The following is a 26,184-nucleotide window of genomic DNA, read 5'->3' on the forward strand; positions in this document are numbered from 1 at the left end:
ATGTATATCATGGTGGAAGATCGATGCTTCCACTGACCCCCTTTATTTCTCTCAGTCTCCTAAATCTGACCGAATGTATTATTTTTAACAATACCTGTTTGAGGTATTACATTACATTACATACACAGGTATAATGTAGTAAACAGGCTTAGGGAGTAACGGATAGCATGTAATGGGATTACTTACTACTCATAAAAAAATAATTAGGATAAAAAACCGATGCAGTCCTTGGTTTAACCGAGATTTAGCTGAACTGCTTCACCTCAAGAACTCCACCTGGCGCAGGGCTCGTCACTCAAAATCCCACGACGATTGGCTATCATTCAGGAAAATTAGAAATAAATCTATACAGGCTATCCGCAAAGCCAAGGTTGATTACTTCCATAATCAATTCAACCTCTGTGGATCCAATCCAAGGACATTCTGGAAAACAGTGAAAGAGATGGAGAATAAACCCCCATCCTCTCATCTCCCTAACTCCCTCGTTATTGAGGACACAGTAGTCACCGGTAATGAACGCATAGCAGAGCTCTTTAACCCGCACTTTGTTAAATGTGGGAACCTATTTGGCTCTATAGCGCCTCCTAAGCCCCCCACCAACACTCCGCCACCCAGCCCCTCTAGCGCAGCCGCATGTCACAGCTTCTGCCTACAGGAAGTTAGTGAGAACGATGTGCTGGAGGTCCTTAGCAGTGCAACCTTTGTTTAAAGGGGGAAACCATGCTGACCCCAACTGCTATCGTCCAATATCCATTCTACCCTGTATAGCGAAAGTGTTCGAAAAGTTAGTTAGCAAACAGCTAACATGGTTTCTGAAGACTTACAACATACTATCTGACATGCAGTCTGGGTTCCGTGCAGGACATGGGTGTGAGACGGCGACTCTCAAAGTCCTAAATGATATCATCAATGCCCTTGACTCCAGACAATACTGTGCTGCCATTTTCATCGATCTTGCCAAAGCCTTCGACACTGTAGATCACCAACTGCGTCTGGGAAAGCTTAGATGCATTGGTGTCACTCACCAATCGATAGCCTGGTTTGAAAACTACCTGTCCATGCGCACCAGTGTGTAAAATCTGAACATCTGATGACACAGCCCCTATCCATCTCTAAGGGAGTACCACAAGGCTCTATTCTAGCACCCATCCTATTCTCAATATATATAAATGACATGGAGAAATCAGTGGGCAACTCCTCTATCCACCTATATGCTGATGACACAATTCTGTTCACTACTGGGCCTTCCCCAGACACTGTCCTGAAAACTCTTCAGGATAGTTTTCAGAGAATCCAGTCACATCTCTCTGCCCTTGGCCTGGTCCTGAACACCACTAAAACCAAGATCATGTGGTTTGGCCGCAGTGGTGCCTCCCAAACGGGCACTATTGTGCCGATGGCCGGGACCTCGAAATAGTTCAATCTTATAAATACCTTGGATTTTGGATTGACAGTAATCTGTCATTCTTAGAACATCTCTCCAAAATTCAGACCAAGGTTAAAGCTAGACTCAGCTTTCTATATAGGAATCGCTCCTCATTCACTTCATCTGCTAAACTCTCTCTGGTCCAGATGACTGTCCTTCCTCTGTTCGACTACGGTGATACCATCTACCGCTCGGCGTGTAAAGGAGCTCTCGATCATTTAGACGTTCTGTATCACTCCGCCATCCGCTTCGCCACCAATGCCCCCTTCAGGACACACCACTGTGACCTGTACTCTCTGGCTAACTGGCCCTCTCTTGAGACCAGGTGCAACATCCACTGGCTGATGTTTGTTTACAAAACACTCCTAGGCCTCACCCCCTTCTATCTCACACAATTACTGCAACTCCGCACACCCCCGACGCACAACACCCGGTCAGCTACAAGCATCCTGTTAAAGATCCCCAAAGCCCATACATCGTTTGGCCCCCCCGCCTTTCAATTTGCAGCAGCAGATAGCTGGAATGTCATTCAAAAAACGTTGAAAATGAAAACCTTTGTCTACCCCCGCACCTTCAATGTCACTATTATTGACACCCTGGTACACACATGTAGCTGCTTTGCCTGATGCTGATTTTAATGACTGATTGAACCACAGCAATATTGTTTTAGAGTTTTTATATGTTTAACTGCTATGCCTGTCATCTTTGCTCTATGTGCTTGTGTTGTCTCCTGGGTTCTGTAGTGCCCGGAGTCTGTCTTTTTATTTTTTTTCCTCCCAAACCCCATCCCCTCAGGAAGCCTTTGCCTCCTGTCAGGTCATCATTGTAAATAAGAATTTGTTCTTAATTGATTTTCTTGGATAAATAAAGGTTCTACTACTACTAATACTACTACTACTACTAGGATACAAACAAAGGTCTATTGCCTAATAGTTACATAAAAATATATGTAATCAGATTCTGTTACAAACGTGGGATTACGAGCAGGATTACAATGTTACTAAAAAGAGCATGTTTGTTGTAAACGGATCAAATATAAATGCTTTTCTTTGTAAGCTGCACTGTTCTGTAAGCCTTATTTGGTTTCTTCTTTTCTAAGGTCACATTGTTCTCTTGTCTTACATTATACAAGAAAAAAATATCTTGTTTATTTTGTCTTGTATTTATTGCATTGCATTTGATATTGAGCCCAAAAGTAACAGAAAGTAATCAGGTAATATGACATTTACATTTTTATACTTTTTTTTTTTTACAGGTAACTAGTAATTGCAACAGATGACATTTTTAAAGTAAAAACTCTCAACCCTGGTACTAAATATGCTCAGTGACAGACTGTGTGAATCTTTCCCAACCTATTTCCCCCAATACATATTAGACTAGGAAAAATCTTATAACGGGTAAAAATATGTACATTTAAATATACCAGCTTTAGTGTGGTTTGCAGAGATCCACAGGTATGCAATGAGATGAGATGCTGCTTAAGGCAGCAATTCTTTTTTTAAATGTAATTGGTATTTGTTTTTTAGATGTGCGTTCCTCCCCTGTTATTAAATTATTATACAATTATTACAAATCTTGAAAAAAAACAAATGAGACGTTAAACCTTCTGATTTGAAATGTGTGTCATGCAATGATTGACTGAAATACGGTATACAAATAACATTATATGACTCAGAACATCATGAGTCTCAGTAGAACTCTCCCACGGTCCAAAACACACCATCCATACAAAACCTAAAAGAAAAGCAGTTTAAGCTTTTCAGTACATAACATTTGTTTCGGTCTGAGTGCAGTGCATTTCAACTCTGTATATAATTACACTAGTTTTTAATCTTAGTTTTAAATGTCATTCAAGGTTTGTAATGTGCTTTCTCAAAGTATATTAATGAGTCCTTTACTTACCAAAGGTGCCTTCATTGTGATGGTCAACAATATCTGTCAAAGAATGTTGAGAATAATCATCTATGAAAAAAGGTTTCTGTACCTATTAAGAAAAAACTGAAATATGAATAATAATTAAAAAAAAGGTATACATTTCAAATGACGCATGTCCACTGGAAAGGTGTTTGAGGGCAGTGCATGAGACACAGGTATCTGGATACATAAATTCAAGGTTATTGCATGTGAAATCCAGAATACTAACACAATAAAATGTATACAATAGTACATACAGTAGTAAACAGACATGTGCAAATGTACGTTGCAGGTAAGAATGTGAAAGAGAATGCAGAGAATATGGAATAAAACAGGAAGGGGTTGGTGAAACAATACATGTAGTGTATGACAGAGGATAAATACGCAGCAATCTTCATGAAAGCACATTATGTAATTGATTGAAAAAGCACACTTAAAAGGGAGCGAGAGGAACTTAAATAATTGCTGGTGCTGACAGCAGGTAAAAGTAATATTGCTGTCTGTATCTGGCAGGCCCAGATTCATTTACTGAACTCACCACTTTGATGGCTTGGCTTTGATCTCCCTTCCCCTTCGTTCCCTTGCCACCTTTGGTCTCCTTTTTGTTGTCACTTTCAACTGCCACAGACAGGAGGCAGAATTAATACATACACTTGTCTGCAGGGTAGATTACAAGGCATTTGGACTGAACATTTTTTTAAAAACGTCTCAGTATCTGCAAAGTCAATGACATTTATTGGTGACCAAAGAAGAGTTGTAAAAGTTTCCTCATGGCGGCAACATCTATTGCCCTCTGCAAATGAAAGCTGTTGATAAAGCATTGATTTATTTACCAACCTAATTAGATTTGCTTCCTTTTTTCTTATGAAACAAAAAAAGAACGTTATTCTTTCACTATTATCCTTGCTTCACATCGCCATCGCCCTTTAGCTTGTCACTAAAATGTTCAACTTTGGAAATGTTGTATTCCTTCTAGGGCTGTCAGTCGATAAAAATATTTAATCGCGATTAATCGCATGATTGTCCATAGTTAATCGCGATTAATCGCACATTTTTTATCTGTTCTAAATGTACCTTAGAGGACTATTTTTCAAGTTTTTAATACTCTTATCATCATATGAGTGGACAAATATGCTTTATGCTAATGTTTATTATAATTCGAACAATGACAAATATTCTCATGAATATTAAACACAACAACTTCTGAACATTACAAATATTCGCCTCAATTCAACCTGGAACCTCTCTCATTCATTAATACAATACAAATGGTGTGTGTGTGTGTGTGTATGTGCGTGTGCGTGTGCGTGTGTGTGTGTGTGTGTGTGTGTGTGTGTGTGTGTGTGTGTGTGTGTGTGTGTGTGTGTGTGTGTGTGTGTGTGTGTGTGTGTGTGATGGATCGTTGGAGCTATGTGCAACTCAAGGCATATGCTCGAACGGGAGCTGCCTGGACGCTGCAATCATGTTGCACGCACTATCCGTGCTGAGTGTGCTGACTTTTAGTACAATGTCCCACTGTCTGGCTGCCTGCATAAAGTCAAGTGCTCTGCGCAGTTGTGGCGAAATGTCGCTCCTCTGTTTTAATTTAAACAGCTGTTTATATCCGTTAGCGCAGCTAGCTAGCACCAGATGCTAACAACAACAATGCACGTACTCTCTCGCTCGCTCGGGCCACACATACACACACCCTCCCGGTCCTCCCAACAGCCAGTCGGTGCCTGCCGGTGAGCGTGGAAGTGTGGTCTGCCACAAGCGGACAGTAGGAGCGGGGACTGTCATTATCAGCTTGTAGATGGTATTTTAAACTCGATGCGCTCTGAAACTACGGGGCGGCCGAGGGAAAAAAATACACATGCGTTAATCGCGTTAAAATAATTAGTGGCGTTAACTTGACAGCCCTAATTCATTCACATAAGCTGTTCCTCACACTATTTTACTAAGCAGATCCACTGTTTGGGTATGGGAATGCTGTCTTTGGATCAGACAGAAATAAAACCGAACGTAAATATACATGTAAGCATCCATTTATTATGACAGGTGGGGGAGGGGTGTTCAAGTTTAAGGACAATAAGGCACTAGCAAGCAGTGGTAAATGCAAACACGTTGTTAGGATTTTGGTACGTTTTTAGAATATTGAGAAGGAGGAATACAGAGGACAATGTATATTCCCAAGAGGTTGGGTTTAGCTTGGATATGTAGTCATGCAGCAAAGAGCACTGTAGGTAATTTTGTGACAAACAATGCTGGCTATCTAAATCCTTTCATGACCTTTCTAAGGAGAGAGCCAGGGGAAGCCTTCAGCGTGGGAGTTAATAGAGAAATATTCACCGATGTCAACCTTTAACGCCACGCTCGAGGAAACTCTTCAGACCTTTCAGTCTCCTCTCTGGAAGTTTCACGACCCAGTTGTTTAGTCTGCCACAGTTAACAGTATCGCCCCGCCCCTCGCTCCAATGACCATTAGACCATTTAGTAAGGTAAAAAGCAAAAATGCCTCTCAGACGCTCTTCCGTTTACGTGTTTAATAAAGAAAAACAAATGGTCCGAAGGAAGATACACGGATTCATCTCCCTCTATCATGTTGATTTGAATCCGAAGTTCTGAACATGAGCCCGCTCCTCTCGACCTTCTGAGCCAATCACAGCACGATAATGACCTACCTTCCGTTTCAACTATACTCCTTCCGTTTCCACTATACTTTCTCTCCCACATACATACATTCTTCTCTTGCATGCATATATTGTCTTCAGACATGCATATATTTATAATATTACATGTAAACATTGAATGAATGTGCATGAGAGCAAAATGTATAAATATGAGCGTTACAATATATGAATATGAGAGCAAAATGTATATATAGTGAGTGACAATGTATGAATGTGTGCATTGAAATATGATAATATGAGAGCAAAATGTATGAATGTGTGAGTGTAAATATATGTGTATGAGAGTGAACATGTATGTATGTAAAAGGAGAATGCGTGTGTGAGAGGACCAGTATGAATTACGGCCACACACACACACACACACACACACACACACACACACACACCCACACACACAACACACACACACACACACACACACACACACACACACACACACACACACACACACACACACACACACACACACACACACACACCACACACACCACACACACACACCACACACACCACACACACACACACACACACACCACACACAAGTTAATAGTAACCTTTGAACATTCAATCAAGTTATGCAAATGAGTCAACCTTTAAAAAGGTAAAGATGTCTGCATCATCAGATTCACTGCTCTTTCTACTCCCTCCTCTTTTCAAAATATGAATGTGCATTATTACCCAGAGGATGGAAGCATCATTACCAAAAAACAACTGGTTCTATGAATCCTTACTGACCACCAGAGGCTTAGCACTGAATATCTTCTGTCTCGCACATGCACAGGTCGAATATTTATATCAACAAAGTCACGTGTGACCTCGTATGATCCTGGAAGGCATACGTTCCGGTGTTGTCAACGAGTTCAGTCCTTTTTCATCTTCTCGCTGCACAGGTTACTACTTTATGAGTAGAAGCCAAGCTAGCTTATTGAAAGACGCTCGCCCTCCAAAGGCTGCAACGAGCTGTCTGCCCTCCCATGGGAGGGGACCGCGGTGTTCACCGCTCGGACCCCAGGAGTTCCGGACCGGTAAAGAGCGGACGCTCCTGCACGTCAGCCGGTGAGATCGCTACCATTTACTGCTGATTGTGCTATCTATTCTCAAGCTAATGAGATAATTGTGTACAAGTTAGCCGAGGGCTCTCAATAATTTGTTACTGCACTAGTGAAGAGAGCGTCTCCGCCCCCCTCTCACTGCATACATTTGGTTCCTTACTGTTCTATCCTCCAGTTAGCTGAGTGCTCTCGCTCAAGCTAACTGTTACGGCGCTAGTGAAGAGAGTGTCTTGGCTCCCCTCTCACGGCACACAATTGGTTCCTGTTTCATCCTCCAGTTAGCTGAGTGCTCTCGCTCAAAGTTAACTTGCTACAGTGCTAGTGAAGAGAGTGTTTCCGCTCCCTTCTCACTGCACACAGTTGGTTCCTGTTCCATCCTCCAGTTAGCAGAGTGCACTAACTAACTTATTTTTTCTCACCCCAGTTAGCAGAGTGCTCACGCTAACTACTATTGTGCTCACTCCCCTCCACTGCGGATATGGTTTCCTGGCCCAGTTATTTACAGTCAGCTGAGTGCTCCCTCAGACTGACTTAAGCTGCCAGCAGCAATTAGTCTGGAGTTTTTCCATTGGTACTGTCCAGGGGCGTCGCCTGGACCTGAAAACATTCGGGGCTTAGCCCACAGTGGTGGCGGCCGCGGCGCTACAGTGGAATTTTCTACTGCAACACTCCCCACACGCACACACAGTACACACGCGACTGTTACAATAGGCGCGTTCACACCGCAGTACTTTTCCCACTTTAGTTCCGATATAGTTCCGAAATGTTGCGTTCACACCAAAAAGAGCCGGAACTCAATTAGTTCATGAGAACCTTTTCACCCCATTTTCCGTCCCTGCTAGAGAGCAGGGACTTTCGTGGGAGAAAAAGCCTATGTCTGATTGGCTGGGCGGATTACAAACCACGCCCCGTAAAACTCCCAAAACGTTTTGTGAAGCCGCCATTTTATTATCCTCGCATTAGCATTATTAGCATTAGCATTAGCCCAACGCAGAAACGCAGAGAGACTAACTTATGGCAACACAAAATAAAACATGGGAGCGGTGGGATGAGGAGGTGTCGGTGTTCTGGCGATTTACTCGGAAGGCTTCCCCCAACTCCGGGGACTTCCGGCCGGGGACTTTGGGCGGCAGTATACGCCGTGAAGTGGTTTGCGGCCTGCCAGTAAACCCAAAGCAGAAGAAGAAGTGACGTCAGCGGCTTCATTTGCCTAATCCTCCCCCAGGGACTTATTCCAGTATGAACGCGATCTGTACTTAGTTCATGAGAACTAAAGTGTTCTCATGAACTAAGTTCTCATGAACCTTTGTGGGAAAAGTACTGCGGTGTGAATGCGCCTAATGAAGGCTCGATAATCAGCTCACGGCATATAGGCAGGGGTAAAGTGCTATTTGTTATGAGTGGGGAGTGGACCTCACCTCCTCAAGGGGGGTCTGGGGGCATGCTACCCCGGGAAGATTTTTTTTAAATATTGAAGTTAAAAGCATCAATCTGGTGCACTTTGAGAGCAACATTAAGAGATCTATGGATACATCTCTCAACACCCATATGAAACAGAACTGTAAACAGATTTTCTTTATGGATATTTTACAAATCACTCCCCTTTTAAACTCTATTCTTGTTTTACTGCCATATAGACTATAATGATCATATGGATGTGTGCCGCGGAAATAATCTTTTGAATAATTTGTGACCAAACCGTTTGAGACCCAATGAGATAACGGCGCATTGACACCAGCCTTTTATAGTCCGGTTGAATCTAACCCTGGTGCGTTTAGCCGCTTGGTGCGGTTCATTTGGGTCGGTGTGAACACAGTCCGAGACCTCTGAAGTGAACTAAACAACCGGACTCTGGTCCGCTAAAATAGGTGGTCTCGGAATGCTTGCTTGCGAACTCTGGAGCGGTTCATCTCTGGTGTGAACGCAGTCCGCACCAAAACACAAGAACGCGGATGTCTTCAAAAATCTTTAGCGAAAGAGTCTTTCAAGACATCCGCGGTTGTTAATTTAAAGAGTGAAGCAGAATTAAGTGTTGAACAGTGTCGTGTAAAGTAAAAATGCTCCGTCAACTACATAAAAGTAAGAACACCTGTCGTCGGTGAAACACCCCTCCTTACTGCAGAACATCTCTCATTATGTTATAATGTTTTTTAACGGACGTTGTCTGATTATATAATCATATGCGCGGGCCGCTAGTGTCTGTTGATCTCCAGATTAACAGCAGCATGAGAATAACCTGCCGAAAGTGCCGATGCTCCATGGCGAAGGCTCCAGTAGAAATTGCAGGGATTTGCGTTTTTACCCCCTTAATGTCTCACCAATTTCCGTGCACATGACTTGTGTTTAAAGTTTATAGTCCGTTTGAGTTTTGCCCGTGTGAATGCAAACCGAACCTTCTGAACAATGTAACAAACTGTGGTCTGGTGCGCACCAGAGAAGTGACTATTAGGTGTGAATGCAAGACTAAAGTGAACTGTCTAAACACTCAGAGAGTCCTTTAGCTCACCTGAGTTTCTCAGTCTGAGAGGAAAGGACCCTCCTCCAGCTTGTTGTGGATCAAACAGCTCCTTATGTCCGTTAGTGCAGCTAGCTAACCAGATGCTAACAACACGGTCCCTGTTGGCATGGTCCCTCTCTCCCTCCCTCTCTCTCTCCCTCTCTCTCTCTCTCGATCACACTAAATGTGCTATTGCCACACACACAGAGCCGAGCTTGAATGACACAAGCACACGTTTATTTCCATGCAACTCTCTGATTGGTCTGGTGTCATGCCTCTGTTGCATTCACTGAACACGGGAAATTACAGTCCTACCGTCCTCTCTTGTGTCATGATGAAGTTCACGTAAAGCACAATTAATGTATTATATTATTGAGGGAGAATTGTCCGGGGCTACAGAAAAGCCCCGAATGCCCAGGCCAGGCGACGCCACTGGTACTGTCGCTATGTTTAACGGCTGTAACACCTGTATGGCTTCTCTTCAACCAGAGGATGGCCATGACCTTTGCCCCTCTTGTCTTGGCCTCGAGCATCTGAGGGAGGGCCTTTCGGAGGACCCGTGCATAAATTGCACCATCATGCCTCGTGCGGTAAGAGCTGCTAGACTAGCCGAGGTTGAACTACTGACTGAGGGTGGCCTTCCCCCTGCACAGTCGACTACAGCCCAACCTACCCGTCCTAGGCGTCGGGCAGCAGAGGCTGCGGGTGCCCCGCCCAAGAAGAGGACTAAGGCTACCTCTAGGGGTGGACCTACTCACTACTCACCCAGTCCACCCATGGCTGAGCTGATTCCAGATGACGATGTGTTCTCGTTCTCGATGGCAGCTTCAGCCACTCAATTTAATGAGTATGACGGGGAGGGCCCGTCCCATGCTTCTGGGCCTGGCTCCTGTACCTCAGCTCATGCATCCTCGGAGGGGGCAGATGACGGCTCCATGGGTACCGTCATTCGCATGGCAATGGCTCACCAGCAGCTGGATGTACAGCAGCCCGAAACAGCGCCTGCTAGTGCGTTCTTCAGGCGCACTTTGGCACCCGCCACCTTTGCCGTTCCTCCCTCTTGTGAGTATCTGAGGGAGCTACATGCATGCTGGAGGGACACTAAGACTCTTTCCCGTCTTACGTCCGATGGCCGAGCCCTGGCAGCCATGCGGCAAAAGTCGGCCTTGACCACATGCCGGCTGTTGAGCCTACTATTGCTTCCCTCATAGTTTCCCCTGACGAAGCTCTGAGGTCGGAGGCCAGGTGCCCTTGAACCCAATGTCGGGTCACTGATGACCTGCTCACTAAGGCTTACGATGCAGCGGCGCGCATGGGCCGTGTTGGCAATTCCCTCTCTCACCTCATGCTCGCCCTCTCAGCTTCCCTGCAGCAGGAGGCTCTTAGCGCTTCCTCTACCAGCCTCAGTGACACCTCATTACAGGCGTTTGCTCTGATGTCTAGAGAGCTTGGGCGCCTGATGTCCACTCTCGTCCAGACTCGTCGCCAGGTTTGGCTGGCACAGTCACCCTTATCAGAGGCATGTAGGAGGCATGTGGAGCCGGGGGAGCTGTTCGGTTCAGCTGCCATAAAGGTGCTCGAACTGACTTTCCAAGCTAGTCAGACCAGGCAACAGTTCTCAGCTCTTCGCAGAGACATGCCCCCCCCCCCGGTAAGCCTAGAGGTTCCGCGTCTGCCTCTCGAGGCCGCTCCCATCCACCGGCTCACCCCGGTGCCCGCCATGAGCCTCAGCGTCCCACGAGGGGGCCGGCCCGCTACGGTCCTGTTAACACGCCCCCAAGGCAGCCTCGGTATCCGGTGCCTAACCGTCGCCCCCCCAGAGCCTCCAGAGGCCCGGGGGGCAAGGTACTGAGGGTCTGGGGCCGGCTGTCGGTTATTTCTCACAGCAGCAGCTCAACTACTGGGTAGCTCAAGCTTCAGACCCCTGGGTGGTTTCCACCTTAACCCAGGGGTACAAGCTTCAGTTCCGACGCCGGCCCCCAGCCTTCAGCCGGGTCAAAATGACCACCATAAGCGACCCGGCAAAATAAATCGCCCTAGACCAGGAGCTGTCAGTCCTCCTTGCCAAGGGTGCAATCGAACCTGTGGACCCCATCTCACAGCCCGGGGGGTTTTACTCGACCTACTTCCTGGTAAGGAAGAAAGGCGGTGGACTTCGCCCAATCCTCAATCTGACGGGACTCAACAAGTTCCTAAAGATTTTACCTTTCCATATGCTGAGCACAGCGGACGTTCTTCGTACTGTTGCCAGGGGGGAATGGTTCACGTCCGTCGACTTGAAGGACGCTTATTTTCATGTGCCTATTGTGCCTCATCACAGGCAGTTTCTTCGCTTTGCCTTCAGAGGCCATCATTTCCAGTTCAGGGTGCTCCTATTCAAACTCTCCCTCTCCCCAAGGGTGTTCACCAGGTGTGTCGCGGCAGCCCTCTTGCCCCTGCAGTCTCAGGGTATGAAGATTCTGCCATACTTAGAGGACTGGTTAATCTGTGCACCATCCCGGTTGCAGTCAACCCAGGACACGGCTCTCCTTCTATCTCATGTCGCCCGGCTAAGCCTCAAGGTGAACATGGAGAAGAGTTGTCTGAACCCCTCTCAGAGCCTAACCTTCATTGGGGTGGCTCTGGACACAGTCACCATGCGGGCCTGTCCATCTGCTCAGCGCCTGGACGACATCCTCCAGCTTCTTCCCCTCTTCAAAAGGGGCAGGTCTATGGCATATATCCTGTTTCTCCGCCTCTTGGGCAAGCTGACAGCTGCCTCAACTGTCGTTCCCTTGGGCTTGTTGTCACTGCGCCCCCTGCAGAGATGGCTGAACGGCCTCCACTTAGACCCCAGGCACAGAAAAATCAGGGTGTCACAACAGTGCCTCTCCACTCTATCCCCATGGAGGGAGAGGTCGTATATGTTGAGGGGCGTGGCCATGGGCTCCGTCCCTTTCCGCAGAGAGACCGTTACGATGGATGCCAGCCTCTCGGGATGGGGTGCTGTGTGGCAAAACAGGACAGCCTTGGGCAGTGGTCTGCTTAGGACTGCACAGAACACATCAACATGCTAGAGCTGCGAGCTATGCACCTAGCACTCAGGCACTTCCTGCCATACCTGAGGGGGAGGCATGTGCTTGTCCGCTCGGACAACACTACAACGGTGTATCACATAAACCACCAGGGGGGCACCAAATCTGCATGCTTGCTAGAGGTGTCCCAGACTCTTCTGACCTGGGCAGCTCCTTGCCTGGCCAGCCTACGGTCAATGTATCTGCCCGGAGAGCAGAACCAAGTCGCCGACTTCCTCTCCCGTCACAAGCCTCTACCAGGGGAGTGGCGGCTTCATCCAGAGGTGGTGGCCAGCATCTGGGGTCTCTTCGGCAGGGCAGAGGTATATCTCTTTGCCTCGAAGATGTCGACCCACTGCCCCCTATGATTCTCCTTGATGGAGAAGACCAGTCCTTTGGGTCAGGATGCCCTGGCTCATTCATGGCCAGGGTGACTTCTCTATGCCTATCCACTCCTTCCTCTGATCCTACCAACACTCCTCAGAGTGCTTCATCAGGGCCACAGGCTTCATCTGGTGGCCCCCGTCTGGCCAGCCAGGACTTGGTTCTCCCTACTGCACAGACTCTGTTGCGGGACACCTTTCCGTCTCCCCAACAGGAAGGACCTCTTGTCTCAGCTGGAGGGTCGGATGTGGCACCCAGACCCCTGCCACCTCCAGCTGTGGGTCTGGCCACTGGAGGGCCCGACCCACTGCTGAGCGACTGCATAGAGCCTGTCAGGAGGACTATTCTCAATGCTAGGGCACCATCTACTCGTAAGCAGTATGAAAACAGGTGGAAACTGTTCTCTGACTGGTGCCAAGGGCGAAATGAGGACCCAGTACATTGCTCGGTGCCTACTACCATTGCGTTCCTGCAGTCCCTCCTGGACAACGGCCAGTGTCCCGCTACCGTCAGGGTGTATGTGGCTGCTATATCAGCTCAACACGCAAGGGTTGACAACAACACAGTGGGTTGTAGGCTGGTATCCCTCTTTTTAAGGGGAGCTCTGAGGCTTCGCCCCCCGAACATCCCAAGGGCTCCTACATGGGATCTGCCCTTGGTGCTGGATGCCCTTTGCTCGCCGCCCTTTGAACCCTTGTTACAGGCAGAACTGAGGTGGCTCTCAGCTAAGACTGCTTTCCTTATTGCCATCACCTCAGCAAAGCGTGTAAGCGAGCTTCAGGCCTTGTCCGTGAACAGCTCGTGTCTGAGGTGGAACTCAGATGGCTCAGGTCTCACCTTATGGCCGAACACAGCGTTCCTCCCTAAGGTGCTGGCACGCTCTCATGTTAATCGGCCCATCCAGCACGGTTTGACCCCCCATCAGGAGAGGGGGGAAGAGAGGTCAAGACTCCTATGCCTGGTGCGGGCCCTTAGAGCTTATGTCCAGACTACCGCAGGCATACGTCAGTCTGAACAGCTCTTTCTGTGTTACGGTGGTCCTAGAAGGGGCTGTGCGCTCTCAAAACAGCACTTGTCCCAGTGGATCTACCAGGAGTGTCTCCACGTCATGGGCGACCTTGAGAGGTGTGCCCCTGGAGGACATATGTGCTGCGGCCACATGGGCATCTCCGAGCACATTCGCCAGATACTACAGGGTGAATGTTGCCGCCCCTCACCCGCTGGGTGTGGTCCTCCTGCAGAGTCCACCTAGGCCATCCCTATAGGGTAAGTATTCAGACTTCCTCGTGACTCTGTTGGTATAGGTCATACAGCCTCTGGCGGTCAGTAAGGATGAAATAGAACGATAGTTACTAGGGTTGCCAGATACTGACCATGATCAAAATCGATTATTCGGCAGCCCTGGCGAATAATAATCGATTATTCGACCCCCCCCCCCCGCAGGCTTCCTCCAGGTTTACAGTAAAACAAACTGGTGGTGTGACCAATGGCCATTTACAATTATTAATACTATTACTATTATTAGCATTAGTCTATATTTTGGTTGAAACTAAGCCAGAAAAAAAAAAAAAATACATAATAATAATAAAAAAATATATAAATAAAATCGATTTTTAAAAATAATATTCGATTATGGAGACTGTAACGAATATTCGAATAATCGAATAATCACTGGCATCCCTAATAGTTACGTATGTAACTACGGTTCTATGAATCCTGGATGACCACCAGAGTTCTTGGTCACTCGGAATCTCGTGTTTCCGCGAGAAGATTCCATAGGACTGAACTCGATGACAACACCGGAACTTATGCCTTCCAGGGTCATACGAGGTCACAAGTGACTTTGTTGATATAAATATTCGACCTGCGCATGCGCGAGACAGAATATATTCAGTGCTAAGCACCGCTTCTGGCAGTCATCCAGGATTCATAGAACCGTAGTTACATACGTAACTATCAATTTATTTCTTGTGATTTTAAGCTCATAGGAGACCTCTAAAAAAAACATGATTGTATTCATTTAAATAATGTAATTAATTTGTGATTTTTTAACATAAATATTTTTTTTAAATTGATTTGAATCAGATTCAGTCCACCAAGATAAAACATCACTTTTTGTATTCCTAATCCAACAAAAACAATTGACCATATTTTACAGTAGTGAAGTACAGATGTGCAACTGTCACTGGTTTATGTGTGACCAGAACGGGATCTTCTATTTGTGGATATGGATTCTTAGAACTGTCTTCCAGAAGGGTACTACTGTGCTTGTTGCTCACCTGCTTTGTTCCAATCACAGTTTTGGGCAATGATAACACAAAATGATAGCTCAATTTAAATCAAAAGGGAGATATTCTTAGCAGAGTGACGCTGTATATCAAATTAAAGGTGGGGTAGGTAAGTTTCAGAAACTGGCTCGAGTGCACTAAAATTTGAAAGTACACAGCAGAAAAGAATCCGCCCCTTCCTTCAAGCTTCCTTACAGAGCACCTCCTCCAACACACATGAACGCGCACATGACGTCAGCAGACTGGTGAAAGTGGCCGCCTGTTGCTGGCGAGTCATTGAAGTACTGCTGCAATGCACGCCCAATGACGGCACGCCCAATGAGGGCACGAGATACATTTGTGCGTGCACGAGATGGAAGGCTGACAGACAGGGCGGCAATCCAATCCGTTTAGCCGGCCCGGCTAAACGGATTGGATTGCCGCCCTGTCTGTCAGCCTTGGTTGTACTTTTTACAGTATTACGGCTTCCACAGATGACATTTTTTTATGGATTTTTTGTCAAAGCACTTAAGATATTCATTGCGATCGGGATGTTAAGAGCATTCCATGGAATATAACAAAAAGTGTATCTCGAGCCGGTTTCTGAAACTTACCTACCCCACCTTTAAGTTCTGACAATATTGGTGAACATATTGATTGGTGTGAAACTATACTTATTTCAACTAAATACATGTTAGTGGCAGTTGAAAAAAAAATCACGTAATCCTTTAATTTACTAAACTTGGCAGCTGAGTCTTTTTTTTACGGAAAGCTGGTATTTTATTTTATGATTAAGGAGACAAAAAACAAAAAAAGTCTGCATAAAGTTTTGCAAAAAATAAATAATGATGGTGAACTATTTTCATGGGAATGCTAGGGAGTCCTTGGGCAGTGGCAGTGTTTGCAGACAATCCTGTAAATGTATGTGCGTGCGTGTCTCTGGTACCTTTGTTTGGCTCTACTCGGATCAGGCGGCTGTGGAGGAGCTGCAGGGAGAAATCTCGAGACACAGAGTTCAGGCTTTCCTCCTGCAGGATGGACAAGGCTTCCAGCGGCAACTCCAGCAACTTCCTGTCTGCCAGCAACACCACATACTCCCCTGATTCTGCTGGTAACTTCACTGCACACACACACACACACTGGTTTTGATTTGCATTGGTGTCCATGTTTCTGATCATAACTTGCGGGGACCACACACAAAAACAATCTGTATTGCGGGGACACATTTTTAAAAACTGATAATTATTTCTATATTTTATGATATTAGTTTTAATGTATTTGTTTTGGTGATCTTTGTATTTGTATCAATGTGATGTCTCGTTTTAACTGTGGAATGCTGAAGGGGAGTAATAAAGAGACTTTTAAACCACTTTTCTCTTGTTTCGTAAATATTATGACAAAATATCTTTGTAGTAATTTTTATTTAATCTGTTAGATGGTGCTGTACAACAACATCTAAGTACCTATTGCTAGACTCCTTATGTTCATAAGAGAGTGTAAGTGTTCCAACTTATCTATCTTTGAGTGAACAATTATAAAAAAGTTTAGTGGCACTATCATCCCTACTGTGCCTTGTAAAGGTTATGTGTGTAAATCAGCGTGTATCACGTTAAATCACAGGTTCAGCAACAATTGGCCTGAGGGGGATGAATTGCAGCGTGCTTCAATAGAAAGACACTGCTGATGCGGTGCCAATAAAACAGATAGGAATCAGAGCAGATGTTGTATGTTGTTCATGTGATACATTGTAAAGATAGCCATACGGGCCTTAGGGTTTTAGATCCTCATCCTTTACCTGAGCTCCCTTTCTCTTCTTTATCTCTGGCTTTGGTCATCTCAGGGACCGGTAGTGGTGTAGTCTGCGGCCTGAGGTATGTAAGAGAAGGCAAGAATCAGTAAGGCTACACTACCTTATTACTGACAAGCGCATACGATAGAACCAGATAGTGTGATAAAGGGTACAAAATAGTCACACTCGCTTTGTGTTAGCTTGCTGCATGCATTTGTGAACACAGATTAACAGGCATATTTTCATTTCAGAGCAGAAAACATTCCCTGTGAAGTGGACAAAATGGGGAATCTGATGACATGTACCTTAAGCATGAGAAGTCAAACTTTGTGAGGAGTGGCTTCAAATAGTCATCCATGTTTTCTACAATCTCTCTGAAGTGAGGTCCAAACATTTCCTCTGCAGCAGCTTTCTGTAAAGGAAAACAAGAAAAGAATGTATGCCATCATCCTATGTGTCCAAAAGTGTTCCAAAAAAACAGACATTTGTGTGAAATGTTGATATAAAGCAAGTTAATTCTTAAGTAAGGATTCCTTTGACTCTTGAACACCAAATTATATTCAGTTCATCCTTGAGTCTTGTATGCAACATTTTTGAGAAATTCCCTCAAGGCAAGCATCGATCGACAACAAGAAAACATGATGCTTGCATTCTTTTCATGTCTGAAATGTGAATTTCAATATCTGTGATGTAGTATTTATTGTTGCAGACCACTCATTAGTCTCATACACACTACACATTGAAGCAACATGATGCTTGTGTATAAAACTCAGCTGTCCCATGTCTCCCCAGCAAGCAAGGAGAGACATGATAATAATAACAACAGTGGAGTGAGCCAATTCATGAGGCTTGCAGTGGATAGATAATGTTAATAGAGTGAAAGAAGAGCAGAGGTCTCAACAAGACGTACACGGGGAAACACACGATGCTCCTCCGAGGGCTGTGGTCTTCCCTCAGCAGCATGCCAGCAGGCGTGCTTTAGGAGGCCGTGTCTCGTCTCCTGGTCGAAGGCCCGGATCTGCTCCCTTAGCGCCAGCAGAGCCCGGGGGCAGACTGAAACCTTCGCCACCTTAGAGCACGTCAGGCTACCTGAAACAACAGAATTATTGACACTCAATCAGCCCTGCATACTCAAAGACAAACCTTGTAATTGGTCCCAATGAGCACTGCCTCCCTCTTCTTCTGGACCTTTTGTAAGACTAGTCTGAGGAGAGGTCGTGCGAGCAGGTGATACGGTATGCAAATAGAATGACTTACTGTATGCAAGCCGGTTTTTAGGCCAGTTCCAAAGAAGTAACATTGGGCTGATTTTGATATTGGGCATTTCTCGTCTTCATTAAATCTGAACTTTTCCTCTGCCTTGCAGATAAATGTTACATGGTAATGAAACTTAAATGCTACAAACAGATATGCAGTTAACACTGTTTGAAATAGCTCGCATCTCTCACAAAAGTGGGAAGTCTGAAAGTGCTTTGTATTGTGAACATAGGTCTAAACGAAATGCACAATCTCTAACCTGTTCCTTGCGTTGTCTTTCCCTTTTGATTTGGAGCTCTGTTCATCTCATAGAAGGCACCAAAAAGTTCTGACCTAAATACAAAAAAAACAAAAGGACTTTCTTTAATCTTTAACTGTATATAATTATGTTAGAAAAAAATCAAAATACATACCATTTTCATTCACAAGTACATACAAATGTAAACAATCAGCCCTCTAGTGGCAGGTGTACCAAACAGCTTCACATATGTATTACTTATTCATTTCAACCTATTGAGACATTTGACCTGCTTTTTACTCAGGTACCATTAAGGGTGGGGCAGGTAATTTTGGAGAAACCAGCTCGAGTGCGCTAGAATTTGCCGGAAAAAATCTGCCACTTCCTCACAGAGCCCCTCCTCCAACACACACGAACGCTCACATGACCAATGAGGGCATAAGATAAGTTTGTGCACAGATGGAAGGCAGGCAGGCAGGTAGGCCATCCAGTTATTTTAGCCGGGCCGGCTAAAATGATTGGTCGTGCTTTGTACAGTACTACGGCTTCCAGAGATGACTTTTTTTATGGATTTTTTGTCAAAGCACTTCAGATATTCATTGCTATCGGGATGTTAAGAGCATTCCATGGAATATAACAAAAAGTGTTTCTCGAGCCGGTTTCTCAAACTTACCTACCCCACCTTTAAACTGTCAAATAAGGAACCATTGACAACAGGGAAAAGAAAGGGGAATAGTGATATAGAAAGCAGACAATAACAAATTAAACATTACCCATCTTCTGAGTGCTGAAGCAGCACAATTTTCAGGTTGGGTGGAAGCTCTGCGAGGATATGAAGGTGGCCGGGGTCGATGGTCAGGTGGCTGAAGGCCTGCACACCAGAAATGTATTTCATGATCACAAAGTTCACCGTACATTATATGAATCTTAAAATGCTTAGAAGTTCAGTTCAGAACATAAAATAAAAAAAATTCACAGGAGAAACATCATAAGAGATACAGTATGCCAACACCATTTTGTTGTAGTATTTGGAACATATGTCTAGATTTGTTGTTAAAATGTCTGTAGTGTGTAAAGATACAGATTAATTTTCCATAGCAATATTTTTTTTAATCTCTAAAGATTACTGCCTATGTTAGATTGAACTTTTAGATGTATAATGTTGTAATTTTATCAATCTGTAGCATTCTATGCCAACCAATAGAGAATCAGGTGCTTTTCTACAATGTTTGAGCATTGCTGTCATTAAGTTCCTGTTTGGTATTTACAGGAAACGTATACATTATACCACGAACAGAACGAAGAAAAGTTGCAGAATATCAGTTGGTTCAAAAAAGAGTAAGAATGATTTAGAAAATCTAAAGTCTAATATTTACATTAGTGGCTGCTTCCTAAATTTCATACTTCCAGAGCTTTTGCCCGGCTCACATCTGTCTACCAACTCAGCTTTTAATTTAGCTACACATCTGTCAAGTTTAGTTATTGCATGTTGCCGAATTGTGGTACTATTACATGGAAAAAATATGTTCACAGAAAGAATGACAGACAGACAGATACACATTGTTGTTGTCGCTCTTAATAATATATATATATATTTTTTTTTAAATACTGTTTTTAATGAAGTACCAATATGCAGAGTCAAGCTATGTGTGTGGTCGTATGTGTGAGTACACAAGGACTTTGTGTGCTCACACATCTAGGATCCCTCTGTTACATGTTTTATTTTAAAAGTAATTGTGTTTGAAGCTCCAGTACTTTGGTTTGAGGAGTGCGTTCAGAGCAAAGGCCATAACAGTACGGATTGTGTGTATCTTATCTAGGGAATAAACAAAGCTGAGTATGACAGGCTCCATTAATCATTAGAGAGGGGGTTTGGTGACCCCATACCTTGGAGAGGCTATTGAGGGAGTCCTGCACTCCCTTCAGCATGCTGCTGGGCCTCTCCTCCTGAGAGAGGAGCAGCATCCTGTGAAGGTTGAGCAGAGCAGAGAACTGGGACACACCGGAGCCAGAACAGGCACAGCCTAGGACCTCAGCCACGGAGGCAACAGTGCAGCAGCTCTGGGAGAACAATAGAAGAGTGATGAAGGAGCTGTTGGTAATAGTAAGAATTACAGCAGGGCGGTCCTGAGGAGAACCATTAAGTACATGAAGATGAATTGTGGCTACTGCATAGAATTGTGTTGTTCCTGGAGCCACCTGCGTTTTGGAGGTTATAGCAAAGTATAAAAAGAACTCTGAACAAGCCCTTTTTTGAGTAATTACACACTATAAAGAATGATTAAAGTCTTATGACAAAACCAGGAAAACATGCAAACCAGACTGTTGCAGCTGTCAATCACAAGGTAACCCCCCACCCCCCATAGCATACCTTGGTTTTTCGTGTATTTTACTTTAAATGTGATCATCATTTCAAAATGAACTCATGCATTTAATAATAATACATTTGATTTCTATAGCGCTTTTCTTGAACCCAAAGACGCTTTACATTTGGGAGGGAGGGTAGACAAACAAAACAAAAACAAAGCCAAAAAGAAACACAGAAACAAGACTAAACAGAAAAGCAGTCAGGAGGAAGTTGGTTGAGAAGGGGGGGGGGGGGGTCTATAGATACAGAGTTGAAGAGGTGGGTTTTGAGGCGGGACTGGAACAGGGTGAGGGACTCAGACTCACGGAGGTCTTGGGGGAGGGAGTTCCAGAGCTTCGGGGCTGCCACAGAGAAGGCTCTGTCCCCGAAGCTCCGGAGTTTGGCCTTGGGGATGGAAAGCAAACCGGCTGAGGTGGATCTGAGGGACCGGGGTGGTTGGTAGAGGATGAGAAGGTCAGTGAGGTAGGGGGGGGGGGGCAGATGGTGGAGGGCTTTGAAAGTGAGGACCAGGAGTTTGTAATGGATGCGGTGTGAAACGGGGAGCCAGTGGAGTTCTTTGAGGACCGGGTGATGTGATGCCATGATTTGGTGTGGGTGAGGAGTCTGGCGGCTGCGTTCTGGACACGCTGGAGTCTATTGAGGGATGTAGTGCTGATGCCGTAGAGGAGTGAATTGCAATAGTCAAGGCGGGAGGAGATGAAGGCGTGAATGAGTCGCTCAGCTGCAGGGCGGGTGAGAGAGGGACGGAGTTTGGCAATATTGCGGAGGTGGAAAAATGAGGTTTTTACAACTTGACGGATGTGGGGCTCGAGGGAGAGGGTGGGGTCAAATATAACCAAGGTATAACCAAGGTTGCGTGCCTGGGTGGAGGGGGAAACAGGGGTGCCATCAATGGTGACTGTCAGGTTTGGGTTTTTGCTGAGGGTGGATTTGGAGCCGATGAGGAGGAGTTCAGTTTTATTGCTGTTGAGTTTGAGGAAGTTGTGTGGCATCCAGGATTTTATTGCAGTCAGACAGGATTCAATGTGGGTGAGGGGCGGGGTTGTGGGGGGATTTGGTGCTGAGGTAAATCTGTGTATCGTCAGCGTAACAGTGAAAGTCCAGGTTGTATTGGCGGAGAATCTGACCAAGGGGGAGGATGTAGATGATGAAGAGGAGGGGGCCGAGTACTGAACCTTGGGGAACACCTTGGGTGACTGAAGCTGTGGCAGAGGAGTGGTTGTTGAGGGAGATGAAGTGGGATCTGTCGGAGAGGTAGGTCTGGAGCCACCTGAGTGCAGTACCTTCGATACCAATGTCCTGGAGTCGGGTAAGCAGGATGTTGTGGCTCACGCTATCGAAGGCTACACTCAGGTTGAGGAGGATGTTGAGGGAACCGGTGTCAGCAGAGGTGAGGAGGTCATTGAGGACATTGATGAGTGTCGTTTCTGTACTGTGGTGGGGACGAAAACCAGACTGAAGGGGTTCAAAAAGCTGGTTGGTTTGGAGATGGCGGTGGAGTTGTTTGGAGATGATGCGTTCTATTGTTTTTGAGAGAAAGGGGAGGTTGGAGATGGGACGGTAATTACTGAGGGAGGAGGGATCCAGACCGGGTTTCTTGAGGATGGGAGTAACAGCAGCAGTTTTGAAGGCAGAGGGAACGGTTCCTTGGGACAGGGAGGAATTGAAAAGGTTGACAAGGTAGGGGCAGAGGACGGGGAGGCAGGACTTCAGTAGTGGGGTGGGTAGAGGGTCAAGCGAGCAGGTTGTGGGTTTGGAGGAGCTGATCAGTTTGAGTATTTCAGGGGTGGTAAACAGAGTAAACTGGGAGAGGCGGCCATGGGGAGGAGGGCTTTGAGTCCATAAACGGATTCAAAATGTTTTTATAGAGGTAATAAATCAAATGATAAGGTCCTTTTCTCACAGACTTCAATCTGACTTAATTGAGAAGGCATCCTACATGCAGTCAGACAGTGGCAGCATATGGACCCCTGTTTTATACACTGTACTCTGGTTAAGACTTTCTACAGTGTAGGTGGGCATAAAAGTGATAAGATCATCATGTCTTTTCTATACATTACAAAAACCCAGCATACTCTAGTCTAGACAATGCATGCAAATTAAGGAGATTATTTAAAATATGATATGATCTAATGCACAGTACCTGAAACAGGGCCAGATATTGACCTGCCTCTGCAGGGTCAGACTGGCCATGACACTCCAGCATGTTGAGAGAGGCTTCAGCCAGGATGGGGGGGGGCAGCTGGTGCTGGAGACACAGGCTGACGGCTTCAGTCAGCGCCTGACTGGCCTGAGCCAAGAGCTGCTGGGCCCGCCGCCTCCTCTGCTGATAGGTAGAGAGCAGAAACACACATACAGTATAGACACACAACATATGTGACCTGCTCTATCGAAATCAGTCGGAAGTCGCAACGGCTCATTTCAAAATAAACGTGGATTTACGTAAAAAACTATTTTTTCGGGGTTCGGGTGTTTTGTTTGATTTTAAATAAACAAAGTCTGGGCTTTCAGAATATGAAACTTTTATTTCCAAAATGTACACAATAAATACATTTTTGAAGCTTGTAAAGCAGTGCTTCTCAAAGTCTGGTCCGCGGACCACTGGTGGTCCGTGAGCGCCCCCTAGTGGTCCGTGAGTATATTGGTAACATTTCACATTTGAAATTAATTAATCAATTTAAGTTTTCCGCACTCTCGCGGGAATATCTCCGCAATGGAGCGAGGTTAAGTTTCACTTTCGATTGCATGATATAGCCCAGCGCAACACCTTCATCACACATGTTGCCACTTGTTTATACCATTTTCAGGCAATTTGTAATCTGTTCTAGAAAAACGATGTGTTTTTTGATATTTGTGGAGTTAGGTGGGCCGCGAGTGTTTTTTTATTGGTTAAGTGGTCCTTGGTATGAAAAAGTTTGAGAAACACTGTTGTAAAGGGACGAAGACAGGCACCTTTCACTCGCAATCTGCTCTTCCGCAGCGCCGCCCCCCCTCCCTCCAGCTGAAATTATGAATGTAAGAGTATAGTAATCATAGATAACACGGCAGGGTCCGTTACAGTTTGTTTTCATCTGATTTCAATTAAACAAAGTCTTGGCTTTCAGAATATTAAACTTGTTTCGGCAAATTCAGATGATAAATACAACTTTGAAGCTTGTGACGGCATAATTACAAGCGGAAAACGGAGTAACTTGACGTCACAGCAGGCATAACAACAGCCGGTGTTTCTCGTGAGTGTTTTCCCCGGGAAACAAACACAATACACACAAACGCAAAATTACACAAACACACACACACACACACACGTATACACTTATGGTATACACACACACTCGCGAGCTTCCCCTCCAAACGAAAATATCTTCCCTCCGTAGTATTTTGATCATTTGCTCCGCTAATAATCAATCAGATCGATGGATTCCAGAGAAGAGAAAACTTTGAAGGCCTTTTTCTCAAAATGATGACTCTGTGACAGTCATTATATAATGTGACATATTTTGCTTAATATTTGGAGTACAACAACAATCCTGATATCATTAGAAAGCTAGGAATCTCCTCTTTCCAGCAGTGTATACAACTCAAAATGTGTCTTCGGGTCAATGCGACTGATTTCGATGGAGCAGGTCACATATGGGCGGATTGGCATCCCAGTTCAATAAGTCTGCATCTTGATCAATCAAACATAAGCACTTATAGTTCAGATACATCCTGGTTATACTGCATGTAAATGACCATATCATTAATAAACAGTACACTTTTTACAAGTTATAACATTAAAGAAAGAAAAAGGCTTTTGGTGATCCTTGTTTAAAGTCTCTTAATTGAACAGGTGATAAAAGCTGCGCACGTGGGGAAAATAAAGTTTTGCCAGGTTTGAAGAAAAAATAAAGTTTTGCCTATCTGTTTTACTCCTGAACGGCCAAGTTACAGAGAAGGCGATAAAACCTCAAATGTCCTGGGTTCAGTCTGTCCTCTGTCAAATGAAGGCAACAATGCATACACTTTTTTCACCTGTCTTTTACTTAGTAAATGTATCACTAGATTTATATATATTTGTTCTCACTTGGCTTCCGGGGCATGCAAATACTCTGTATCTAAACTCTCTCCACTCAAAATCATTGCTTTTTATTTTTGTTCTATTCTGTGTGACTTTATTCTCATACACATAGTCTTTGCAGGAGAAAAACCCACTGTCCTATTTTCCTATAAAAAGTACATGCCAACATTCAGCTGCAGCTAATAGGATTTAGAGATATTTCTGTTTTCTTGCACAGTGTGTCCTCCTGTAGGTAAGAGCAAAGGAATCTTAAAAAGACATTAACTCAATCAGACTGCTGAGGCCTTGTTAACTTCTATTAAGCTTAAATATGTTCTTTTACTCTCAGAGAGGACTGTGGGTTTGCACCAAACTTTTGGCACTGGAATTATATTAAAAAGTAATTTATTCACATTAGTGGTGGAATGCAGTACAATAAGTACATTAAGAACATTAACTCTAGTATTGAACTGAGTAAAATAAATGTAGGAAACTGTTCTTAACTGAAGTATTTCCATGTTATGCTACTTTACTCAATTACTCCACTAAATTCACACACATTTTTTTCATAATTATAATATATTTGATTTTGACTGTTCTTTATGCTGTTTGGTGTAAAGAAATTCAAATCCAACTTTAAATATCTACATCAGTGATATTAATCCAGAAACTTCATATACAAAAGGAAAACACAGAAACAATTCTGCACAAGCATACCTTTGCTTTAAATGTAAAATATGTAATTTTGCCACTAGGGGGCTCTCAATTTAAAGAACAACAAAAGGCAGCATAGTTGATCATGGGAGTTTGTCATTGCATCGGCTTCTCGTGGTAAGAATGACTCGATTGTTCATATTTTATGAACTCTTACCTTGGAGCCGTATTACCAACCAAGGTCCTTTCTCCTCCAAAACAAACAGAACCGTTAAGTAAAACTTGTAAAACACTATATAAATGTTAAATGTTAAAAATCTATATATTATATGAGCTACAGGCTAAGTGTGTTAAGCTTGATAACTTAAGACATGTTCAACAGCATTTTACCAGGAGCTAAATTATCCAGAGAGGTAGGAAGTACATTTTTAAAAGATTAAAAGACATAGAATGTTTTAATATATGGACCAATATGTAGAGTATGTTGATAGTTCATTTCTTTACTTAAAGCTATCAAGTATGCTATTAAAGCTGGTAATTCTTTTGGAATCAATATATGAACTTATTAAAGCTTATTTTG

The 26,184-nt window shown here is 44.5% G+C and overlaps 1 protein-coding gene across 1 annotated transcript in view; it reads right to left on the reverse strand.

Moving 5' to 3' along the window:
- LOC117550317 (cilia- and flagella-associated protein 46) overlaps nucleotides 1–26,184 on the reverse strand; it is a 141,786-nt gene that overhangs the window by 44,530 nt on the left and 71,072 nt on the right. The window contains 11 exon segments of the mRNA XM_034222699.1: nucleotides 3,329–3,361; nucleotides 3,460–3,520; nucleotides 3,879–3,958; nucleotides 16,209–16,382; nucleotides 17,058–17,128; nucleotides 17,357–17,463; nucleotides 17,962–18,140; nucleotides 18,568–18,641; nucleotides 19,320–19,417; nucleotides 20,434–20,607; nucleotides 23,058–23,240. Of these exon segments, the coding sequence (XP_034078590.1) occupies nucleotides 3,329–3,361; nucleotides 3,460–3,520; nucleotides 3,879–3,958; nucleotides 16,209–16,382; nucleotides 17,058–17,128; nucleotides 17,357–17,463; nucleotides 17,962–18,140; nucleotides 18,568–18,641; nucleotides 19,320–19,417; nucleotides 20,434–20,607; nucleotides 23,058–23,240 (1,234 nt within the window).

This window comes from Gymnodraco acuticeps, unplaced genomic scaffold (genome assembly GCF_902827175.1).
Source record: "Gymnodraco acuticeps unplaced genomic scaffold, fGymAcu1.1, whole genome shotgun sequence".
Lineage (NCBI taxonomy): Eukaryota > Metazoa > Chordata > Actinopteri > Perciformes > Bathydraconidae > Gymnodraco > Gymnodraco acuticeps.